Source organism: Doryrhamphus excisus, chromosome 13 (genome assembly GCF_030265055.1).
Source record: "Doryrhamphus excisus isolate RoL2022-K1 chromosome 13, RoL_Dexc_1.0, whole genome shotgun sequence".
Taxonomy (NCBI): Eukaryota; Metazoa; Chordata; class Actinopteri; order Syngnathiformes; family Syngnathidae; genus Doryrhamphus; species Doryrhamphus excisus.
Genome location: NC_080478.1, coordinates 16,974,983 through 16,995,203, shown reverse-complemented (window position 1 = coordinate 16,995,203; position 20,221 = coordinate 16,974,983). Strand labels below are relative to the sequence as shown.

Below are 20,221 nucleotides of genomic sequence, written 5' to 3'. Positions count from 1 at the left end.
GAAGTCATGACGTTCCAGCAGGCTTATCCGATGTATGTGCTACACCTGGTTTTCCTCCCTGTTTTGGGTGTGAGCGTATTTACTTCCGTCACGTGCGGGAATGAGGTCATGTTTTCAGGACTTATTTGCTAGTGTGTAACTTCCTGGTAAGTTTGTGTGAGGTTTGAGGATAGATTGGTTGAAACCAAATCGGTAATGAAGTGCTGTACAATATCGATATGAGATACAGTAAACCTCTGATATATCGGATTCAATTGTTCCCACTGGTTTTGTTCGATATAAGCAAAATCCGTTACCGGAAAATGTCCGTTTTGCGCATATATCGGATTTATATCCGGTATATGCGTAAATCGGATTTTATCCGTTATAAAAAGGCACTTCCTTGACTATGTTTCCAATGTACCTGGACGCGCAGGCAACGCTGCAAATGACGTCGTATAGAGGCCTTTCACGATTCGGCGAATCGGAGCGCCACGATGCGGCCATCCGATATATGCGAGGGAAATTTAATGGAAATGCATTGGAACGGGACTGGAGATTTTGTCCGAAATAGGCGAAATCCGTTATAAAAAATCCGATATATGCAATGAATTTTTATTGGAAATGCATTACAGAAAAATTGGTTCTTTTTTATCTGTCCGTTGTGAGCGAATTTCCGATATATCCGAGTCCGATATATCCGAGGTTTACTGTATTAGTAAGAAAGCCATTATTGAACATCCATCCATTCATTATGATCAAGGCCAAAATTGAGCATCTCTAATATATTAATATATAATATATTATCCTAATGTAAATAATATTGCAACTCAATCTGAGATGTGGGCGGCACGGCGGTCTAGTGGTTAGCGCTCAGGCCTCACAGCTAGGAGACCAGGGTTCAATTCCACCCTTTGCATGTTGTGGGTTTTCTCCGGGTACTCCGGTTTCCTCCCACATTCCAAAAACATGCTAGGTTAATTGGCGACTCCAAATTGTCCATAGGTATGAATGTGAGTGTGAATGGTTGTTTGTCTATATGTGCCCTGTGATTGGCTGGCGACCAGTCCAGGGTGTACCCCGCCTCTCGCCCGAAGACAGCTGGGATAGGCTCCAGCACCCCCGCGACCCTCGTGAGGAAAAAGCGGGAGAAAATGAATGAATGAATGAATGAATGAATCTGAGATGTCCCATAATAGTGCATTTGAAGTGTTTTGTCAAAAATCTAGCCAAAACTTAAGATTATGTGGGAATGACCTTGTGCATATGAGGATGTGTTTCTCACCTTGCCCATCCCTGGATTCTCTTTCACTTTGGACACGGCCCTGAGCAGGCATGGCGGGGCAGGAGGCGGCGACGCCTGAAGGATGCCGCTGAAGTTGGTGGGATAAACGGAAGGCTCCTGTGGGTGGAGCAGGGAAGGCTGGTGCTTCTTCCGTTTGGAGGACAGGTTCAGCTTCTGAGCTGCCCTGCAAAAAAAAAAAAAAAACAAGGACCCTCAGTCGCTAAGGGCAGAACAGTCGAAAACGTTTTACGTGTAGTTTATTGATTGTCAGCCTTGATGTGTTCTAACTTGATAAATTAGACACTGTGTACCAACAGGAAGAAAAACAAGATGCTTTGTATTTCTCCAAGTTAAAACAAGACAGTTCTCCTTGGCACCGGTCTCCTCAGGGTCCCTTACAAGAAAGATAATCCTGAAGCCAATTCTTATTTTTTGCCTCCGTCAAGTAATATGTTAGATGAGCAATTCCCAGTTACAGCTCTGCAGGGACTATTGGCATAGGAGGCAAAGCATTTGATCAAACAAGCACGACTAACTGTCACAGCCATGGACCAACTACCACTATTTAAAGACTCTCCCCCGGGATAAATTCATGTGTACCCGGGGATGAAAATAAGCAACTATGACACATAATATCCTCTTGTCATGTAAGTCAAAGCTCCATTTATCAAAACCAAGAAGGCCAACACCAGTAGCTAAGACAGGTAAAGCATACCTGTCGCAGTCACACTTTATATATTTGTTGTGTAAAATGACATTTGAAGCGCTGCACACAAATTTGAAACAAAGCTCTGTTGTTATTATTTTTCTGATAAATATTATATATTGTTGTATACATAGACATAGGAAGTGAACTAAATCAATCGGAACCATAATAGTTATTATATACAATTCTACATACCTTAAAGGGGACCTATTATGCTGATTTCTGGACACTTTGTATTGTATTGTATTGTATTGTATTGTATTGCTCCTATAGAGCAGCGACACACAATAACCTGCACAGAAAACTTTCTAGATTTTCCAGAATCTACATCTATTCCAGCTGTATTGCCTTGGATTTGTGCCAAAAACTGTCTTTTAATTTATTCCACCCACAGCTCACCTCCGGGCACACCCACTCCGCTGTGATTGGTCACACGGCCAAAATACTCCCTAACTACACCGTTGATGTCGTGGAGCGCCGAAGCCGGACGAGAAGGCGCTGCGTTTACTAACTGCAGACAATCTTGGCCCAATATCGGTAGTGGAAATATGATCATTACACGTTTTTTTGTGGGACTACCTAACACAGGGTACTGTGGTTCTCTCCACCTTCATGGACGCACAGCGTGTCCGACATTAATCCTGGCAAGAGAATGCTGCTTCTGGCTTCAGAAACAGTTTGGCGGATATTTCACATTTTTCAAAATGTGTCAAAAAACGTCTTGTGTGAAATGCCATTGACAGATTTTGTGGGAATCACCAACTCCAATTCAAACTTCCAACTTAGGGCATAGAGCGTATCTGGCCTCTGTGACATCACAAAAGAACAGTTTTGCAATGCCCTCTGAAACCGAGCGTTTCGACCAATCCCAAACTTCTTTCAGGGTTTACTTCCAAATGCGTTTAACACAAGAATACAACATTCTAACTACATGTATGGGTCAGAAAAGTGGAAAAACCTTTAACTCTTGTCAAACACATTATTATACACATTGATCATTTTCTGAAGTTATTTCAGATTTGTCAAATGATACATGTTGAATACAGGAAGAGAACAAAAGTATTGATGTGAAATAGAGAGGTTTGGATTAAATAAGCTCTGCTTCTTCCTACTCCTTTTCCAAAATGTGGAATTGTGAATTAAAACATAACGTATTCCAATGTAATCTGTATGCATGCTCAAAATAAATCAACCCATGTCGGCTAGCATGTCTTTCAAAGCTTTTTTGAGCACAATGCCACAAGGAGTGTCCTAATTTTTCACATGACTATTAAGAATCTTGCTGTGTCGCCATCCAAAAGTGTAAATTGGCATAAGAAAAGTAACATTTTTGACAGTCCTCTAATTAAAGTCTGCTGTCTCCCGCCTTCCAGGGAGAGTCAGACAGGGCCAAGTGAGTCTCGCCGTCAAATTCTTTCTGTGTAAAGTGTGTCAGCAATATCTCTGCTCAGTCTGCAGGGAATATGGCCAAACTTAGGCATGTATCTCCCAGGCTGGAAATGCAAGGTCACCGGGAAAGCAATACTCTCACTGAAAAGTCATTGCAGGGAGGCCACATGGGCATGGCAGACAGGAGTGTATGAACAAGAAAATGCAAGCCTCATTAGTTCTTCTGGGTTCCTCCGGACAGGACTGGGCGGGCCCCTGCCAAAAACACAGCCCCCCTTCCCTGCATCCTGGAGTGACAACCCCCCCCCCCTCCACTCCTCTCAGCACTCCCCTCATCCCCGCCCCTCTCCACTGTATTCCCCCCTGCTGCGACAACCCTTCAGCACAATCAGGGAACATGCTGCCGGCTGATGGAATAATTATTGCATCCAAGAGGGCTACAGGAGAAGGTTCTCCTGGGGGAGTTGCTGATGTGTGATTGCATGCCGGCTGCATTGAAGAAGAAAAAAAAATGGAGATGGAGGAGATGAATTTGAGATGAAAAGAGGGAAAGGTGGAAACGACATCGGAGCGCACGTGTCATTATGCAATACATGCATATGAGGACTGATATTGTCTCTGCAGCCCATTCATTCAAGATAAATGTACCCAGCCTCGCACTCCCTGCCCGAAAAGATAAATCATCAAAAATTAAATTGGGTAGAATGAATCCATAACCGTCATCACCACGACTTTGTGCAAACCAAAGCATGTCACCTTGAGGCTTAAAGCACGCTACATAAGCATGGAAGTAAGGGAAGAGATGATGATGTATGTGTTTTTCCACTCAAACACCTAACAGACAGGAAAAGGAAATGAATGACTTGTCACTTCCTCTGTGGCTACCTCTCTGCTCATCGCTCTTTCTTAGCAAATTATTAGACAGCGGAAAATGAGAACGGACTCAGACAGCTTGTCCACCTGAAGCGACATTTGCAAATGAAATAAAAGTTGTAGGGATGTATACTTACAGCTCTTTCCAATCCATTATCTAGAGTGTGCTCATAGTCACAAAACATACAACTGATAGAGTTCAACTTTGCAGTCCATGTCTGTGTTGTCAGCACTCGCCATTATTTCAACATGTGATACGTCGTCGGCACAGTCCGGTGAGCGAGGCGGGGCCGCTCACCACTCGGGGAGCCGCGGTCCTTTTTGCTCCGATGGCAATCATGGAGGTTCCACCTGATTTCACAGAGGTTTGTAAGAAGCTGGAGTGGCGGTGGAAAGACAATGAAGAGCAGCAGGAGGAGGCGACTTAGTAAGTGAAGGGATAAAAAGCACCGGCAGGGCAGGGTAAGCAGACAGGAAGAGTACCAAGTGTGTAAGGGGGGGCAGGTAGTCCATGGGGCTTCTTGGGAGGAGGAAATGAGGGGGTCAGGACCAGACTGAGCATCTCCTCATTTCACGCACCGCTAAAGCACTTCCAAAAGCTTTCCTCCCCTCTTCAAGCAAAAAAAAAAAAAAAAAAGTTCCAATCTGAGTCCAAACATTCAAACATGCAGCAACAGTCTGCACACAGTTCTGCTCCACGCCTCTTCATTCACATCCATTCTGCATTCACGCCACGGGCTGTGTGGTTAATCCAGACTTGATGTCCACGTCGTTCCCTGCAGAGTGCCACTGCATGGAGGGAATAAGCATGCCTGACTGGGCTGCAAGAGAATGAAGAGAATTCCTAGTCTGCCTCTCGCTCCTACTACTACCGGAGAAATGCTGGCAGCTGTCCTGCTGTGTGTATGCGCGCATGTGTGTGTGTGTGTGTGTGTGAGTCTCTCGCTCCCTGCTTGCATGCCTTCCTCCCCTATCCCTTCCCCTCTCTCTCTTTCTTTCTTTCTTTTTTCCGCCGGCCCAACCCCTTTTCCCTTCGACAGCCAGACCAAGTGTCAGAGCACTCGATTGCCGGCTGCTTGCGGCGCAAATCAGGAGTACTGTTTTTCTCTACGTGCACACACATGTGCACACACACACACACACACACATGCATGCACCCCTGCTGCACGTCAGATGAATACTTAATGCACACAGGAGCCCTCTCTTCTTTTAGGGTCCCACACTTCAAACAGATTTGGTTAGTATGCCTACAGTATATGCATGATGTGAGTGCGTGTTGGTGTGGTTAGCCACTATGTATGCATGCAAGTTTGTATTTTTTTTCTTTGTTGAAGGATGTAATTAAGCAGACAAATGGGAGCGTTATTAATCATAAGGGCTAGACTGCAGCGATAAGGAAGGCTACACTTAAGAGCGCTGAGATGGATAGCGTGCATGAGAATTGCAGCGACTAAATGGCAGCGAGGAGGGCAGAGACATTGAACAGATGACATCATTGAACGGCAGATTGATGCCGGACGGCGTGAATGAGTGCAGTCAGTCAACGGTCAAGGGTAGAAAAAGGGGAATGAAAGCAAGAGAGTGGGCGAGAGCGCCCCTGTATTCCCTGGGCTGCCAATTTAGCACGGAACTCTCTGGGCCGCCGACCAGCCAGTCTTGTCGGAGAGCGCTCCCGACAAGAGTGGGTTGTGAGTGCTGCCAGATGAAAGAACATTGTGCACAAATACACACTCTGCTTCTGACACAGTGCCCCTTTTATGAACTTGGATGGACTGAATATCGGAGAAGAAAGGAAAAATAAAATTCCAAGCGCTGCCTACCTATTTGCCCAGCACAGAATCGTAATGAAGCGGTTTGATGTATCACGTAACCTTTAGCTTCCTCCTTTCCCTGTGCTGTTTTGCAGCGTGTCCAACTTAATTTGCCTCGGGGGCTTATTTTCAAAGTGCAGAAACGGTCGCCCCCCCCACCCCACCCCCGTCAAGCTTTGCCACATGCTTCCAATTCCCCTGGATCCTGTTGCATCCTGATTGCCAGAGGTCCAAGTGGAAGACAATACTAATGCGAACACTGGTCACACTGACAGCCTAACCAGTCATTATTGGACTAATGCTTCTTCCCCTTAGTGTGGTTTCATGTCTTATATGTCAACATGACGTCATACTTGAGAGCAGTCGCAGTTGGAAGTGGCCTGATTTAGCATTTTAGCTCCATCACTGTCTCCTCGTGAACAGACCTCAGGGACGGATAATGATTGCCGTGTATATATAAAAGACCCAATAGCAAGACGGATGTAAACTTGAGCAACCTTTTGGAAGAAAGGATCTCCTTTGTTGAAGGACGGGCGTCAGAATTGTGTCCTTTCTTGTGGAAGAAGTCACAGTGGGGTGCTGAGAGAGTGGAGAGGCTATGTTTTGGTCTGCCCCCTTTTCCTTTGGCCTGCTGCTGTTGCTTTTCCGGTATTGTCAAATTCATTCATTCATTCATTCATTTTCTACCGCTTTTCCTCACGAGGGTCGCGGGGGTTGCTGGAGCCTATCCCAGCTGTCTTCGGGCGAGAGGCGGGGTACACCCTGGACTGGTGGCCAGCCAATCACAGGGCACATATAGACAAACAACCATTCACACTCACATTCATACCTATGGACAATTTGGAGTCGCCAATTAACCTAGCATGTTTTTGGAATGTGGGAGGAAACCGGAGTACCCGGAGAAAACCCACACAAAACTCCACACAGAGATGGTCAAGAGTGGAATTGAACTCTGGTCTCCTAGCTGTGAGGCCTGCGCACTAAACACTCATCCACTGTGCAGTCTGTTTCATCCCTTATTATTCATTCATTCATTTTCTACCGCTTATATCTCACTAAGGTTTTGGGTATGCTGGAGCCTATCCCAGCTGTCTTGGGGCGAGAGGCGGGGTACACCCTGGACTGGTGGCCAGCCAATCACAGGGCACATATAGACAAACAACCATTCACACTCACATTCATACCTATGGACAATTTGGAGTCGCCAATTAACCTAGCATGTTTTTGGAATGTGGGAGGAAACCGGAGTACCCGGAGAAAACCCATGCATGCACAGGGAGAACATGCAAACTCCACACAGAGATGGCCGAGGGTGGAATTGAACCCTGATCTCCTAGCTGTGAGGTCTGCGCGCTAACCACTCGACCACCGTGCCGCCCTATTGTCAATTTAACAAGAGAAATTCCTCCGCCCCAGAGAATCATTAGTAGCTGCACCCATTACCTTGTTTGTGCAAATTTGTTTCTGTTCCTCACGCCAGCTGTACAGATCTTTACGTGTAGCTAATTACCATGTTGGCCACATTTACTATCCTCGACGTTGGCTTTTTGTGATTCTTCCCTTTTTTTTGTCCCTCGGTGGACAAGATAAGACGGCGCATGCATGGATCAGATCAGTGGGTGTGATATCAGGCTGTGCACAACACACACACACACACTCACAGCGCCACTGATTAGCTGTGCAGAATGGCTCTTCATGAATGGAGACGAGAGCCAACCTCACCACAGCGCCGTGGTAATGACAAGAGCACAATGATTCCGGCTTACTCGCTATTTGGAGACATTCCGAATGTGTCCCGGATTCATTAAAGGAATGTTCGACAGTCTCAACAAAGCCAGGTTGTTAGCAGAGGAGGCTGCCAAAATGCCATATCAGCAGATGGTAAGGATGGATTGAGGAGGATGTGTGCTGCTCTTTCAGGTGAGGTGCTGTGTTTTAGAGAATCAATAAGAAACCTCCCCTGAGCTAAAATCACTACACACCATCTTATTGATGGGCTGCCCTTGACATGATCAAACAGCCTTTTGGCCCAAAGGTTGGAGAGAAGAAGAACACAAATCCAGCAGAGCTAACACACTCAGAGCAGACCGACGCATGGGCTGGCCCACGATGCCATATTACCCATAACCACACAGCCCGACTGCTGCTATGCACCAGTGGTGATCAAGCATCCTTGACGACATGTAGCGAGAACATACACACTTTCATGCCATCATACAAAACGAGACAAACATGAGATGAAAAACATTAGAGAGAGAAAACAACAAAGCCGCTGTGTGACGTGTGGTGAGCTTTAGTCTGGTAATGAGCCTCCTTATGACGACACCAGCATAAACAGTTGTCTTTTGAACAATCTTTCTCTTTTCCCAAATCACTCCAAACAACAAACTGTTCTTTCAAAATTTCATCCAATACTTCTCTACAAGAGAGGAGAAATATGATCTCAGGGAAGAACTCAATTTGAAACACTTATATACTAGGACTACGTTAAAAAGCCATAGCATTTCAGTATGTGGAATCAAACTATGGAATGGATTGAGTAAGGACCTCAAACAATGCACAACGATGAGCCAATTCAAGAAACAATACAAGCAGTTGATGTTTGCTAAATACAAGGATGAAGAGTCTTGAACCAGTCATGATGTGCTATATATATATATATATATATATATATATATATATATATATATATATATATATCACTATATTGACACTTACTATGGTACCCATTATGTCATTGGATGGTCATATCACCTCGTACTTCAGTACGAGGTGCATTATTAAAAAAAACAAAAAAACAACAACAAACAATATTAGGAAAGCAGGAAGTGAACAAATGTAACAGTTATTGAAAAAAAATTTAATTAAAAAACAAATTTTTAACTAAAAAAATACAATTAAATAAAATTAAATTATATTAGGAAAGCAGGAAGTGAACAAATGTAACAGTTACTGATTGTAAAAGTACCAGATGGAGGGGTAGGAGTTAATAAGCTTTGCTTCTTCCTACTCCTTTTGGACATGTGGAACTGTGAACTGATTATGTGATGCATTCGATTGTAATCTGATGCATGTTCAAATGAAATAAAACCATACAAAAAGTTTTAAAAATTAAAAAAAAATGTGTTAACTAAAAAAAATACAATTAAATAAAATTAAATTATAATAGGAAAGCAGGAAGTGAACAAATGTAACAGTTACTGATTGTAAAAGTACCAGATGGAGGGGTAGGATTTAATAAGCTTTGCTTCTTCCTACTCCTTTTGGACATGTAGAACTGTGAACTGATTATGGGATGCATTCAATTGTAATCTGATGCATGTTCAAATGAAATAAAACCATTACTTTCACAAGCAGTTGTTTCCCTGCTATGCTTTACCACCATGAACCTTCCGTCTTCCCAATCATTTTGAAAAATAGAATTTCTATATCAGTCGGCAGTCTGAGATATGTTCAAATGGAAAGAGAGAACTAACATTCTTATCTGGCTCTCAGTGAATCTTATCAATACCGAGCTCGGAAGCTTTCAACTGACTGCCTGACTGCCGGTTTTCCTCCGGCGTGGCTGTATTAATAGTAGACTGAAGGCTCTACACGGGAAAATGCCAAACACCTCCAGGGTAACATTCATAGGCTGGCTATAAATCTTTCAAAATAGATAAATTAATCCTCGCTTAAAACAGACAGAGAGGGATATGATGTCCGGTTAGCTGAGTAGGAATCATCCCAGTATGTTCCGAATATAGTCTGGCCTTGGACACCCAGTACTTGATTGGTGGTAAATGATGACAACCAATAGGCTGGACACCAATCCCGAGCCAATTCGGGAAGTACATTTCTTCTATCCTTTGAAACTCCCCTCATGTAAGAAACTCTGAAACATTCGTCAAGATACAAAAGTAGCACAGAAAGAAATATGCATGAAAAGAAAATGATGAATAAATCAGAGATTATGGTGATAAAAAAATGAGATCCAGTTCAAAGACGGTACCATTTACAGTAGGATGAAGAAAAGCAGCGAGAAGGAGCAGCTGAGACCTTCATGAACTGGCTGAGTGCCAGTGAAGCTCTGTCAGTGAGACGCTAAATAATTTTATGCCCGAGAAGAGGAAGGAATGATCATTGGAGGCTTTGACACAGCCACCTTGGAATCGTTCAAAGATTGGATTCCCCAGTTGGCCAAGAATAAATTGAACAGTTGGTGCAAAACTCATCAATATTCAGGAAAACCTGCTTTGGTGTAATGTCAGATTAAAATAAGCAAAGTGATACACAGTGGGTTTAACGCAGGCTACACAGTGTGAAAAGCAAGGATGTTTGTTTCTATGGCAAATTATTTTAGTAGCACTTAAATGCATCACATGGATGTGTGACACTCCTGTAACTTTCAAGCTTTTGTAGTTGCTTCCTGCTCTGCTCGTAAAGTCGTAAAGTCCCCCCTCCCTCCCACAAAGCTCTCTTGAGCAGACCACCATCTTAATGAGAGCTTAAGACTAGTAACGAGGGGCAAAAGTCAGGGGCTATTGTTCCATTTACAGTTCATGTTATTGTTTTCTATAATATGGCCTTAAATAGGCTGAACATCAGGTCATGGAAGTGTGGACAAAGAAGAGGGCACTAGACTCTGTAGGACCCAATTGACCATCGATGAGGTAAATTGGCCAATTCAAGGACCGCAGAGGAAAGAATTGGAAATACGTGTAATGAAGCCCCCCCCAAAAAAGTCATTTTTTTGACCCGAGTAAAAAACGAGTAAAAAATCTTCCCCTATTACGTCACACTAATCGAACCAGGAGGACACAAAAATTCACTTTTGACAGAAGATAACGAAGACATATTCCTTAGGTTGAGCAGACTGAAGTCTTATCCCCAGCCTCACCCCACCAGCCGCCCTGGCACCGCTGACAGAGATTAACAGCTGCTTTCATCCCTTCCTGTGCATTTACACACGGCTCCTGAAGCAGCTATTTCGACGGTGCTGATCTGTGCGGCTGTGGGGAATCATCTGGAATGACTTCACACACTTTGTGAGTGCACATGTTGAACTCGGATTCAATCATCATTCCCACCCACACCTCGGGAAGTACTCATCTGCAATGTCTGGATGACATTTGCGGTCTTGAGAATGCAAAAGACACAAACAGAAAATATTTTTTAAATGAAATTTCCCATATTCATATAAATCTTGTGTGGGACATAATGTTCATGGGAGTGGCAGTTTCTGCCCCACTTTGCTTTTCCATTAATCACTTGCAGCCAAGGAGAGACATCCAGTGATTATTTATTTGAACATGCCCGCATAGAGTTGCACGGTGGACGAGTGGTTAGTGTGAAGGCCACACAGCTAGAAGACATGGGTTCGATTCCATCCTCTGCCCTCTCTGTGTGGAGTTTGCATGTTCTCCCCGTGCATGCGTGGGTTTTCTCCGGGTACTCCGGTTTTCCTCCCACATTCCAAAAACATGCTAGGTTAATTAGCGACTCCAAATTGTCCATAGGTATGAATGTGAGTGTGAATGGTTGTTTGTCTATATGTGCCCTGTGATTGGCTGGCCACCAGTCCAGGGTGTACCCCGCCTCTCGCCCGAAGACAGCTGGGATAGGCTCCAGTACCCCCCGCGACCCTCGTGAGGAAAAAGCGGTAGAAAATGAATGAATGAATCCCCACATAGAGTTGCACGGTGGTCGAGTGGTTAGTGTGAAGGCCACACAGCTAGGAGACATGGGTTTGATTCCATTCTTGGCCATCTCTGTGTGGAGTTTGCATGTTCTCCCCGAGCATGCGTGGGTTTTCTCCGGGTACTCCGGTTTCCTCCCACATTCCAAAAACATGCTAGGTTAATTAGCGACTCCAAATTGTCCATAAGTATGAATGTGAGTGTGAATGGTTGTTTGTCTATATGTGCCCTGTGATTGGCTGGCGACCCCATCTCTCTCGGCCAAAGACAGCTGGGATAGGCTCCAGCACCCCTGCAACCCTCGTGAGGATAAGTGGTGGAAAACGAATGAATGAATAGAGGCTATCAGAGGCTGTCCAGAGTATTAGACAGTAAGTGAAGGAGCATTTGAACATGTGTTTCTTAATCCCTCCCCCCCTATATTCAAGTTAATAGGCAACCTAACAAACAAGGCAGGGGTTCAAGTCCGATAAACGGAGATGTCCTGTTAGTGAGCTGGCCACCACTGCTGATTACAAGTCAAAAAGATCAAGCGCCATATTATGGATGCCGATAAAAACCCGGCCCAGCCACCATTTCCACAACAACTGCACTGCATTATCCAGGTTAAGAAGTTTATCCCACATTTCACACACAAAGACATGCACACAAACACACGATAACACTCGCCAGGCTATATAATATGTGTGGGGATAATGGGCTTTTTAGCATAATGCAGCCGCGGCTCTCACGTCCTGGGTCGCGAACCGATTACAGAATAATCCTCGGCATCCATCCAAGGCGATGAGCATGCAGAAAAGGAGAGGGGATGACAACTTTTACTGATACTGCGAGAGTCAACAGTAAGGGTTCATGCACTACAGGAAACAGCGTTACAAATGAAAGTCCAGCCCCGCCAAAATCAAAGTCCTTTGAAAATGTACAATAGTGAAGAATGACGGAGAAGGTTTGGTTTCGCATTATTATCATATCATAAATAATAAAGCAATAAGTTCTCCTTACTTTCCTTCCATGCAAATACCATCACTGTTGAAAGAATGACACAATGAGGCAAATCACTCAAAGTCAGAACCATTTGTCATTTCATTGTAATGCAAGCATGACCCCACGTTTGATCTCTTTGCTAATGAATTCCATCCTGCTTTCACAACATCTACGATCGGAGATTCAAAACAAAAGAAATGTAAAACTATGTTGAAAAGGTTCCCTTGTGAAGCTGCGGGTGTTGAGCGCAACAATGGTCGTACCCTCCGTGGTCATCTAAGATTGGTACCTCCCATTGATAAACATGTTGTGATGTGTTTTCCAGGGAGAAACATTTGGGCAAATCAATCTACAAGCTCTCATTAGGCAGCGATTAGTTTTTCATACAGAACAGAAGGCCACGATGCTGATCGGCGATGCATGAAAAGGCTGTGGTGAGCCATCTTTGTTTTCTGTGGAATTGTACCGCATTAAAGTCGGGGGAGCACTCCGGGGATCAGAGACCAAAGGGATCCGTTTTGCATACGTGCACACAATAGGTCATAAAATTGCTCAAATGTATATTCCGCCTTCCATCGACTACAGCAATGTGTTCAACCTTATTCTGCAATATTCGCATGGTATAATCGTATATTTGTCACTGGGTCATACTTTAGATCGCATGAGACATTCATTCATTCATTTTCTACCGCTTATCCTCATGAGGGTCACAGTGGGGGTGCTGGAACCTATCCCAGCTGTCTTCGGGCGAGAGGCGGGGTACACCCTGGACTGGTGGCCAGCCAATCACAGGGCACATATAGACAAACAACCATTCACACTCACATTCATACTTATGGACAATTTGAAGTCGCCAATTAACCTAGCATGTTTTTGGAATGTGGGAGGAAACCGGAGTACCCGGAGAAAACCCAGGCATGCAAACTCCACACAGAGATGGAATCGAACTCAGGTCTCCTAGCAGTTAGGCCTGCACGCTAACCACTCGTCTTGTTCTGGTGCTAAATGTGTTTTCATTCATTCATTCATTCATTCATTTTCTACCTATGGACAATTTGGAATCGCCAATTAACCTAGCTTGTTTTTGGAATGTGGGAGGAAACCGGAGTACCCGGAGAAAACCCACGCATGCACGGGGAGAACATGCAAACTCCACACAGAGATGGCAGAGGGTGGAATTGAACCCTGGTCTCCTAGCTGTGAGGTCTGCGCGCTAACCACTCGTACACCCTGGACTGGTGGCCAGCCAATCACAGGGCACATATAGACAAACAACCATTCACACTCACATTCATACCTATGGACAATTTGGAGTCGCCAATTAACCTAGCATGTTTTTGGAATGTGGGAGGAAACCCGAGTACCCGGAGAAAACCCAGGCATGCAAACTCCACACAGAGATGGAATCGAACTCAGGTCTCCTAGCAGTTAGGCCTGCACGCTAACCACTCGTCTTGTTCTGGTGCTAAATGTGTTTTCATTCATTCATTCATTCATTCATTTTCTACCTATGGACAATTTGGAGTGGCCAATTAACCTAGCATGTTTTTGGAATGTGGGAGGAAACCGGAGTACCCGGAGAAAACCCACGCATGCACGGGGAGAACATGCAAACTCCACACAGAGATGGCCGAGGTTGGAATTGAACCCTGGTCTTCTAGCTGTGAGGTCTGCGCGCTAACCACTCGACCACCGTGCAGCCCGCATGAGACATTATTTATGCTATTAAACGTTACTGATCACCAAATGCAAACACGATCAAGATTCAATGTTTCAAACTGCCACGGTGAGTGGAAATTAAATGCTTAGTGGAAACATTTTTTTTAATGTCCTAAATATGGAGCCCTCAGGGCATCGGACCCTCTTTCCAGTTGAGTCTGGAATGCTCGCCGTGGGCTGGAAATGGACTGATGCGAACGCTTTGACCTTTTCTTCCCACACACATTTTGACATTTTTTTTTTTTTTATCACCTCCACCACCATAATGAGACAAATGCAGCCCTGTGTTAGGTGACAAGTCAGGACACAAGTCCTCTATTACTCCATGTGTGAAAAGAATCTGTCAGGAGTGCATTGCCGCATTTCTCCCTCTTCCCGCAGGGCTTAGTGCACATGGACCCGGGGTGAGCGCATACCCTTGCGTCAGCTCTTTTGTTTGTTAGACGCCCACCCTCCTCCAGGCTATATGAGTGGGCTAGACAGAGTTTTTCCTGACTCAGACGTTTATCTGGGGGAACAAGCAATAGAGAGAAATACCGCACCAGGTTTCGGCTCACGCATTGTGAATGATGGTGATGACAGGAGCGAGTGATACCCTGGTGCCCGTCACAACAGTCAGAAACTGCATTGGCAAGACACTGTCACAGCAGGTTATCCCGCAGGGAAACTCTGATCCGCACTTCCTGTCCACTGGAAGAGATGGGCCACTGACCAATGTAGCAGTTCTTAATGATATCCACCACCTCTTATAATAGAAATAAGTATCTATATACAGGGTCAGGCAAAATTATCTGACACATTTGTGGTTAAATAAAAGGCAAATAAAGTAAAGGAGGCTGCACGGCGGTCGAGTGGTTAGCACGCAGGCCTCACTGCTAGGAGACCCGAGTTCAATTCCACCCTCGGCCATCTCTGTGTGGAGTTTGCATGTTCTCCCCGTGCATGCGTGGGTTTTCTCCGGGTACTCCGGTTTCCTCCCACATTCCAAAAACATGCTAGGTTAATTGGCGACTCCAAATTGTCCATAGGTATGAATGTGAGTGTGAATGGTTGTTTGTCTATATGTACCCTGTGATTGGCTGCCCACCAGTCCAGGGTGTACAACCACAGCTGGGATAGGCTCCAGCACCCCCGCGACCCTCGTGAGGACAAGCGGTAGAAAATGAATGAATTAATGAATTTAAAGAAAAAGTGGGATCATAGGCCTCCAATTATAGTTATCATCCGTTTGGGGTGGGGAGCATAAAAATGTAAAAAATAATAATAATAATAAAAAAGTGGAAAAACCCGAAAAAAAACAAAAGAACTAACAAAAAAATGCAAAATGGTAAGAATGAATGAGTGAATAAAGTAAAGAAAGTGTTTTTATTTTAGAAAAGTACATTATGTTTCATTATCTTTTAAAAGTGAAATCAGTTCTGGCGGCGTGGTTGGCTGGTTGATTTTCGTTTCAATGCAGATATAGTAGCTATGAAGTTGGTAACCCATAACAAGATGGTACGGGATCATGTCTACCAAGATTGAAGTGCAAACTGAACGCTCGTTGTGTTGCAGTTACAGATTCGTTTGTTTTGATAAACGTTTCCGCAATGAAAAAGCGATGCTCACTGAAAAAGAAACGAAAAACAATGGCATTATATGTACAGTAAACCTCGGATATATCGGATTCAATTGTCCCACTGGTTTTGTCCGATATAAGCGAAATCCGTTATATGCGTATACCGGAAAATGTCCATTTTACGCATATATCGGATTTATATCCGATATATGCGTATATCGGATTTTATCCGTTATAAAAAGGCACTTCCTTGACTATGTTTCCAATGTACCTGGACGCGCAGGCAACGCTGCAAACGCTGCAAATGACGTCGTATAGCGGCCTGTCACGGCCTGCGAATTGGAGCGCCACGATGCGGCCATCCGATATATGCGAGGGAAATTTAATGGAAATGCATTGGAACGGGACTGGAGATTTTGTCTGAAATAGGCGAAATCCGTTATTAAAAATCCGATATATGCAATGAATTTTTATTGGAAATGCATTACAGAAAAATTGGTTCTTTTTTATCTGTCCGTTGTGATCGAATTTCCGATATATCCGAGTCCGATATATCCGAGGTTTACTGTACTTTTCAAAAAAAAAACACTTGTTTCTTTACTTTATTTATCTTTTATTTAACCTATAAATCATTTTGCCTGACATAATTCGTCTAATCTAATGAACAGGCTCTACTCCAATAGGTGTTCAATGCAGGATTGTGACTGGCTGAGAGTGAACATGAGGATTGTGGGAGGGTTTGTCCTGACACTACAAGGCCAGGCTGGATCTCTATCAACACCTCGGCCTTGACAGCGCCCCACAGGGTTTGAATGGAATCACACCTGGGCCTGTCTTCTGGCTTGCAGCCCTTCCATGAACTCAGCTGGTGCTGCCATTTGCGTTTTCAGCCGCACAGTTAGCAGCCATTAATCCCACCAGGTTGAACATAGCAGTAAAGAGTTGGTTCCCGTTGGAAAATAAAGATAAATACAGCCGAGCCAAATAAACCATTGCAAATTCCACCCACTCGATACTTCTGATTGCGCTGTTTGCTACCCTGGTGTTGCTCGGATTCAACAGATTGTTATGAATCATCTCTCATGTGTCAGGAGGCTCGGAGGTAGCTGTGGTAACATTGCTGCAGCACCTCAAAAGAGAGCCGGCATTTCAGCAGGCACCTTTTTTTTTTTTCCTGCTATGCTATATATTCTGCTCACACTCTCGCCCCGATGGAGGAATCCATCTTGCGCAGGCTTGACAACACAACCATTACCCTCTCACCTCCAGGGAGCAGAAAGTCCAGCCTCAACTATACAAAACTGCAGTAGAGAGAAGCAACACAGAATGAAATGCAGAAATAACACAAAAAAAGACAAATAGTAGGAAAACACTGTACATCAGCAAGCAACAACAACAAAAAAGACATATTAGGTCACAACATGAGAGGCCATAACACATCCAACAAATGTTTGTGTCTGTGTAGGACATCTTACGTGAGTCGCATACTCCTGAATCTAATATTCCATCTCAAACCTCCGGTTCCTGATGCTGTTAGAATTGAGCCCAGGCTCACTTTCCGAAAGACATCACGGAAAAGAACATCGGTCCATCCTCCTCTGAGTCAGCTCTCCACTCACCCAGTGGATCTCTGTGCCACACATAATCTGCCCCGCCTATTTGTCAGGAGTCATGATCCGTCCTGTCATTCACACTGAAGCCAACCAAAGAGCACGGTTCTCATTTGTCTGCCTTGCTTCATAGACCTCTGTGATACATACTTAAAGACAAAGTTGTGCCTTATTATGGGTTATTGTCAACATTTATGCTTTTTCGGCCTTGTTTTAAATTTTTTTTGTTTTGTTTTGTTTTGTTTCTTCATTGTGTTTCAGGACAATGATAAATGCTACACATGCTACAGATGGCTGCAGGGTTGGAATAAAATACATTTAAAAAAACAACACACACAAAAAAAAAGGTAAAAATAAAAATTCCATGCTTAATTTAAAGAAAAAGGGCCGCATGGCGGTCGAGTGGTTAGCGCGCAGACCTCACAGCTAGGAGACCAGGGTTCAATTCCACCCTCGGCCATCTCTGTGTGGAGTTTGCATGTTCTCCCCGTGCATGCGTGGGTTTTCTCCGGGTACTCCGGTTTCCTCCCACATTCCAAAAACATGCTAGGTTAATTGGCGACTCCAAATTGTCCATAGGTATGAATGTGAGTGTGAATGGTTGTTTGTCTATATGTGCCCTGTGATTGGCTGGCGGACCAGTTCAGGGTGTACCCTGTCTCTCGCCCAAAGACAGCTTGGATAGGCTTCAGCACCCTTGCGACCCTTGTGAAGATAAGCGGTAGAAAATGAATAAATTAATGAATTTAAAGAAAAAGTGGCATCATAGGCCTCCAGTTATCATCCCTTTGGGGTGGGGGGCATAAAAATGTTTAAAAAAAATTAATAAAAAAATGGAAACCCCCCCCAAAAAAACAAAAGAACTAACAAAAAAATGCAAAATGGTAAGAATGAATGAATGAATAAAGTAAAGAAAGTGTTTTTATTTTCGAAAAGTACATATAATGCCTTTATGAATGAATTAATGAATTTAAACAAAAAGTGGCATCATAGGCCTCCAATTATAGTTATCATCCCTTTGGGGTGGGGGGCATAAAAATGGAAAAAAAAAATAATAAAAAAGTGGAAAAAAAAACCAAAAAACCCCAAAAAATGAACAAAAATGTAAAATGGTAAAAAGAAAAATTGACCAAAAGGCACAATGAAAAAAAACTGCGATTTTGACAGCAACAACCAATAATAACACAAAGCTTTGCATTTAGAGATAAAAGAAATAAACATGAGAAAAAAGTGTAATGTATGGAGTTCTATTTAAAATCCGAAATTTTAAAAATAAGGAGTTACTCTTGAAGTGGACTTAAACTTCCTGAATCAGTAATGTCATTTCAAAACGATAATGGCTTATTTCTATGGTTACTCAAAGCACGTGGGTGGGTGGGGGGGATCAGACACAAAAAGCACATGGCCCCCGCTGCCACAATTACGGGAAGATTCCTTCGATACAATCATAGTCATTAGCGAACAACACTCACCTGGGCAGCAGCTGCGGGGCGGGGTCTATAAAAAAAAAACACTTCCTCCTGACACTCCTCCAGGGTCACATTCCAGCAAACAGCTGTCCGGGCCTTGCCCAACAGCACTGATGCCACCTCTGCAAGATCTATTTATTACCTCCCCATACGTGTCTCTCTTGAGCATGATTAGTGTGAGGTTGAACTCTAACACAAACATAAGATCACATGAGTTGTGTAAAATTAGCACACCAAGCAGCATGTATTGCAAACTGAGCATTCTCCACTGCACTGTGGTGCCCCTCCCCAAGAGGAATCCCATGGGCCTTTGGGTAATAAACACACCGTCACAATCAGCAGGTGTTAATGGAACAGGAATATGGGAATAGAGGCAGCAGTTATTTCCAGTCTCGCTCCCTGCTGCGAACTCCACCTGCTTTCATTACACAATGCTGTGTCAATACAGTAATCATATGCTCTGTCACAAGGCAATCAGTGCTTAACGTGCTAGTCAGCTGAACACTGGGCTATAAATTCATTAGCCCCAGCCCCCCCACGAGTACACGCACACACTCATATGCAGCCAGTCAGTGTTTGACCTTTGACTCTTCCTGTCTCCATGCAACTATAGAGTCCGTCTAATTGGTCGTGGCTGACCCAGTGTTATCATGGCTTTTTAGACTCTTTCCAAAGACACCATGAACAAGTCAGACGTTTCATTAAGATGCAGCCAACATCAACGTATGCAATAAATTGAGATTGTATGTAGCGACTACCCCAGTTAAAAAGTACAAGCATTCTCAGGGCATTGATGGCAACTGGACTGTTCATGTTCAACACGATGTAATACACAAGGAGCATCTACCGTACGCGCAAATGGAACCACATGACCCACCAAACTACAGAAGACGAATGAAAAAGTCCGTCTGTCTTTCCAAGGCTTATATTATTCATTTTGGAGAATAAGACAACAATCAGGTGAATGTCGACCGGGCTGAGTCGTGTTCGTCAAAATATTCAGATATGTTGGCTTGTCGTCAAAACTCACTTCTAGTCACGTGACAGTGACGGGGTGGTGACGGCATTTGAAAGTGAGACCTGAAAGATGTTTGGGATGAAACAAAACGCTCTGTCACAGAGGGCTTTGCAAAACTGTTCCTTTGTGATGTCACAGAGGA

General features: G+C 44.0%; 1 protein-coding gene across 5 annotated transcripts in view; it reads right to left on the bottom strand.

The window, feature by feature from the left end:
* The window catches only part of kif26ab (kinesin family member 26Ab), an 83,656-nt gene that overhangs the window by 19,325 nt on the left and 44,110 nt on the right, over positions 1-20,221 (bottom strand). For 3 of the 5 annotated variants that reach the window (XM_058091270.1, XM_058091272.1, XM_058091271.1), the window contains one exon: positions 1,265-1,448. In XM_058091270.1, coding sequence (XP_057947253.1) covers positions 1,265-1,448 — 184 coding nt within the window. Of the gene's footprint in view, positions 1-1,264; positions 1,449-4,369; positions 5,100-17,457; positions 17,777-20,221 lie in introns of those variants that run through there. The other 2 variants (XM_058091275.1, XM_058091273.1) reach the window with 2 other exon arrangements.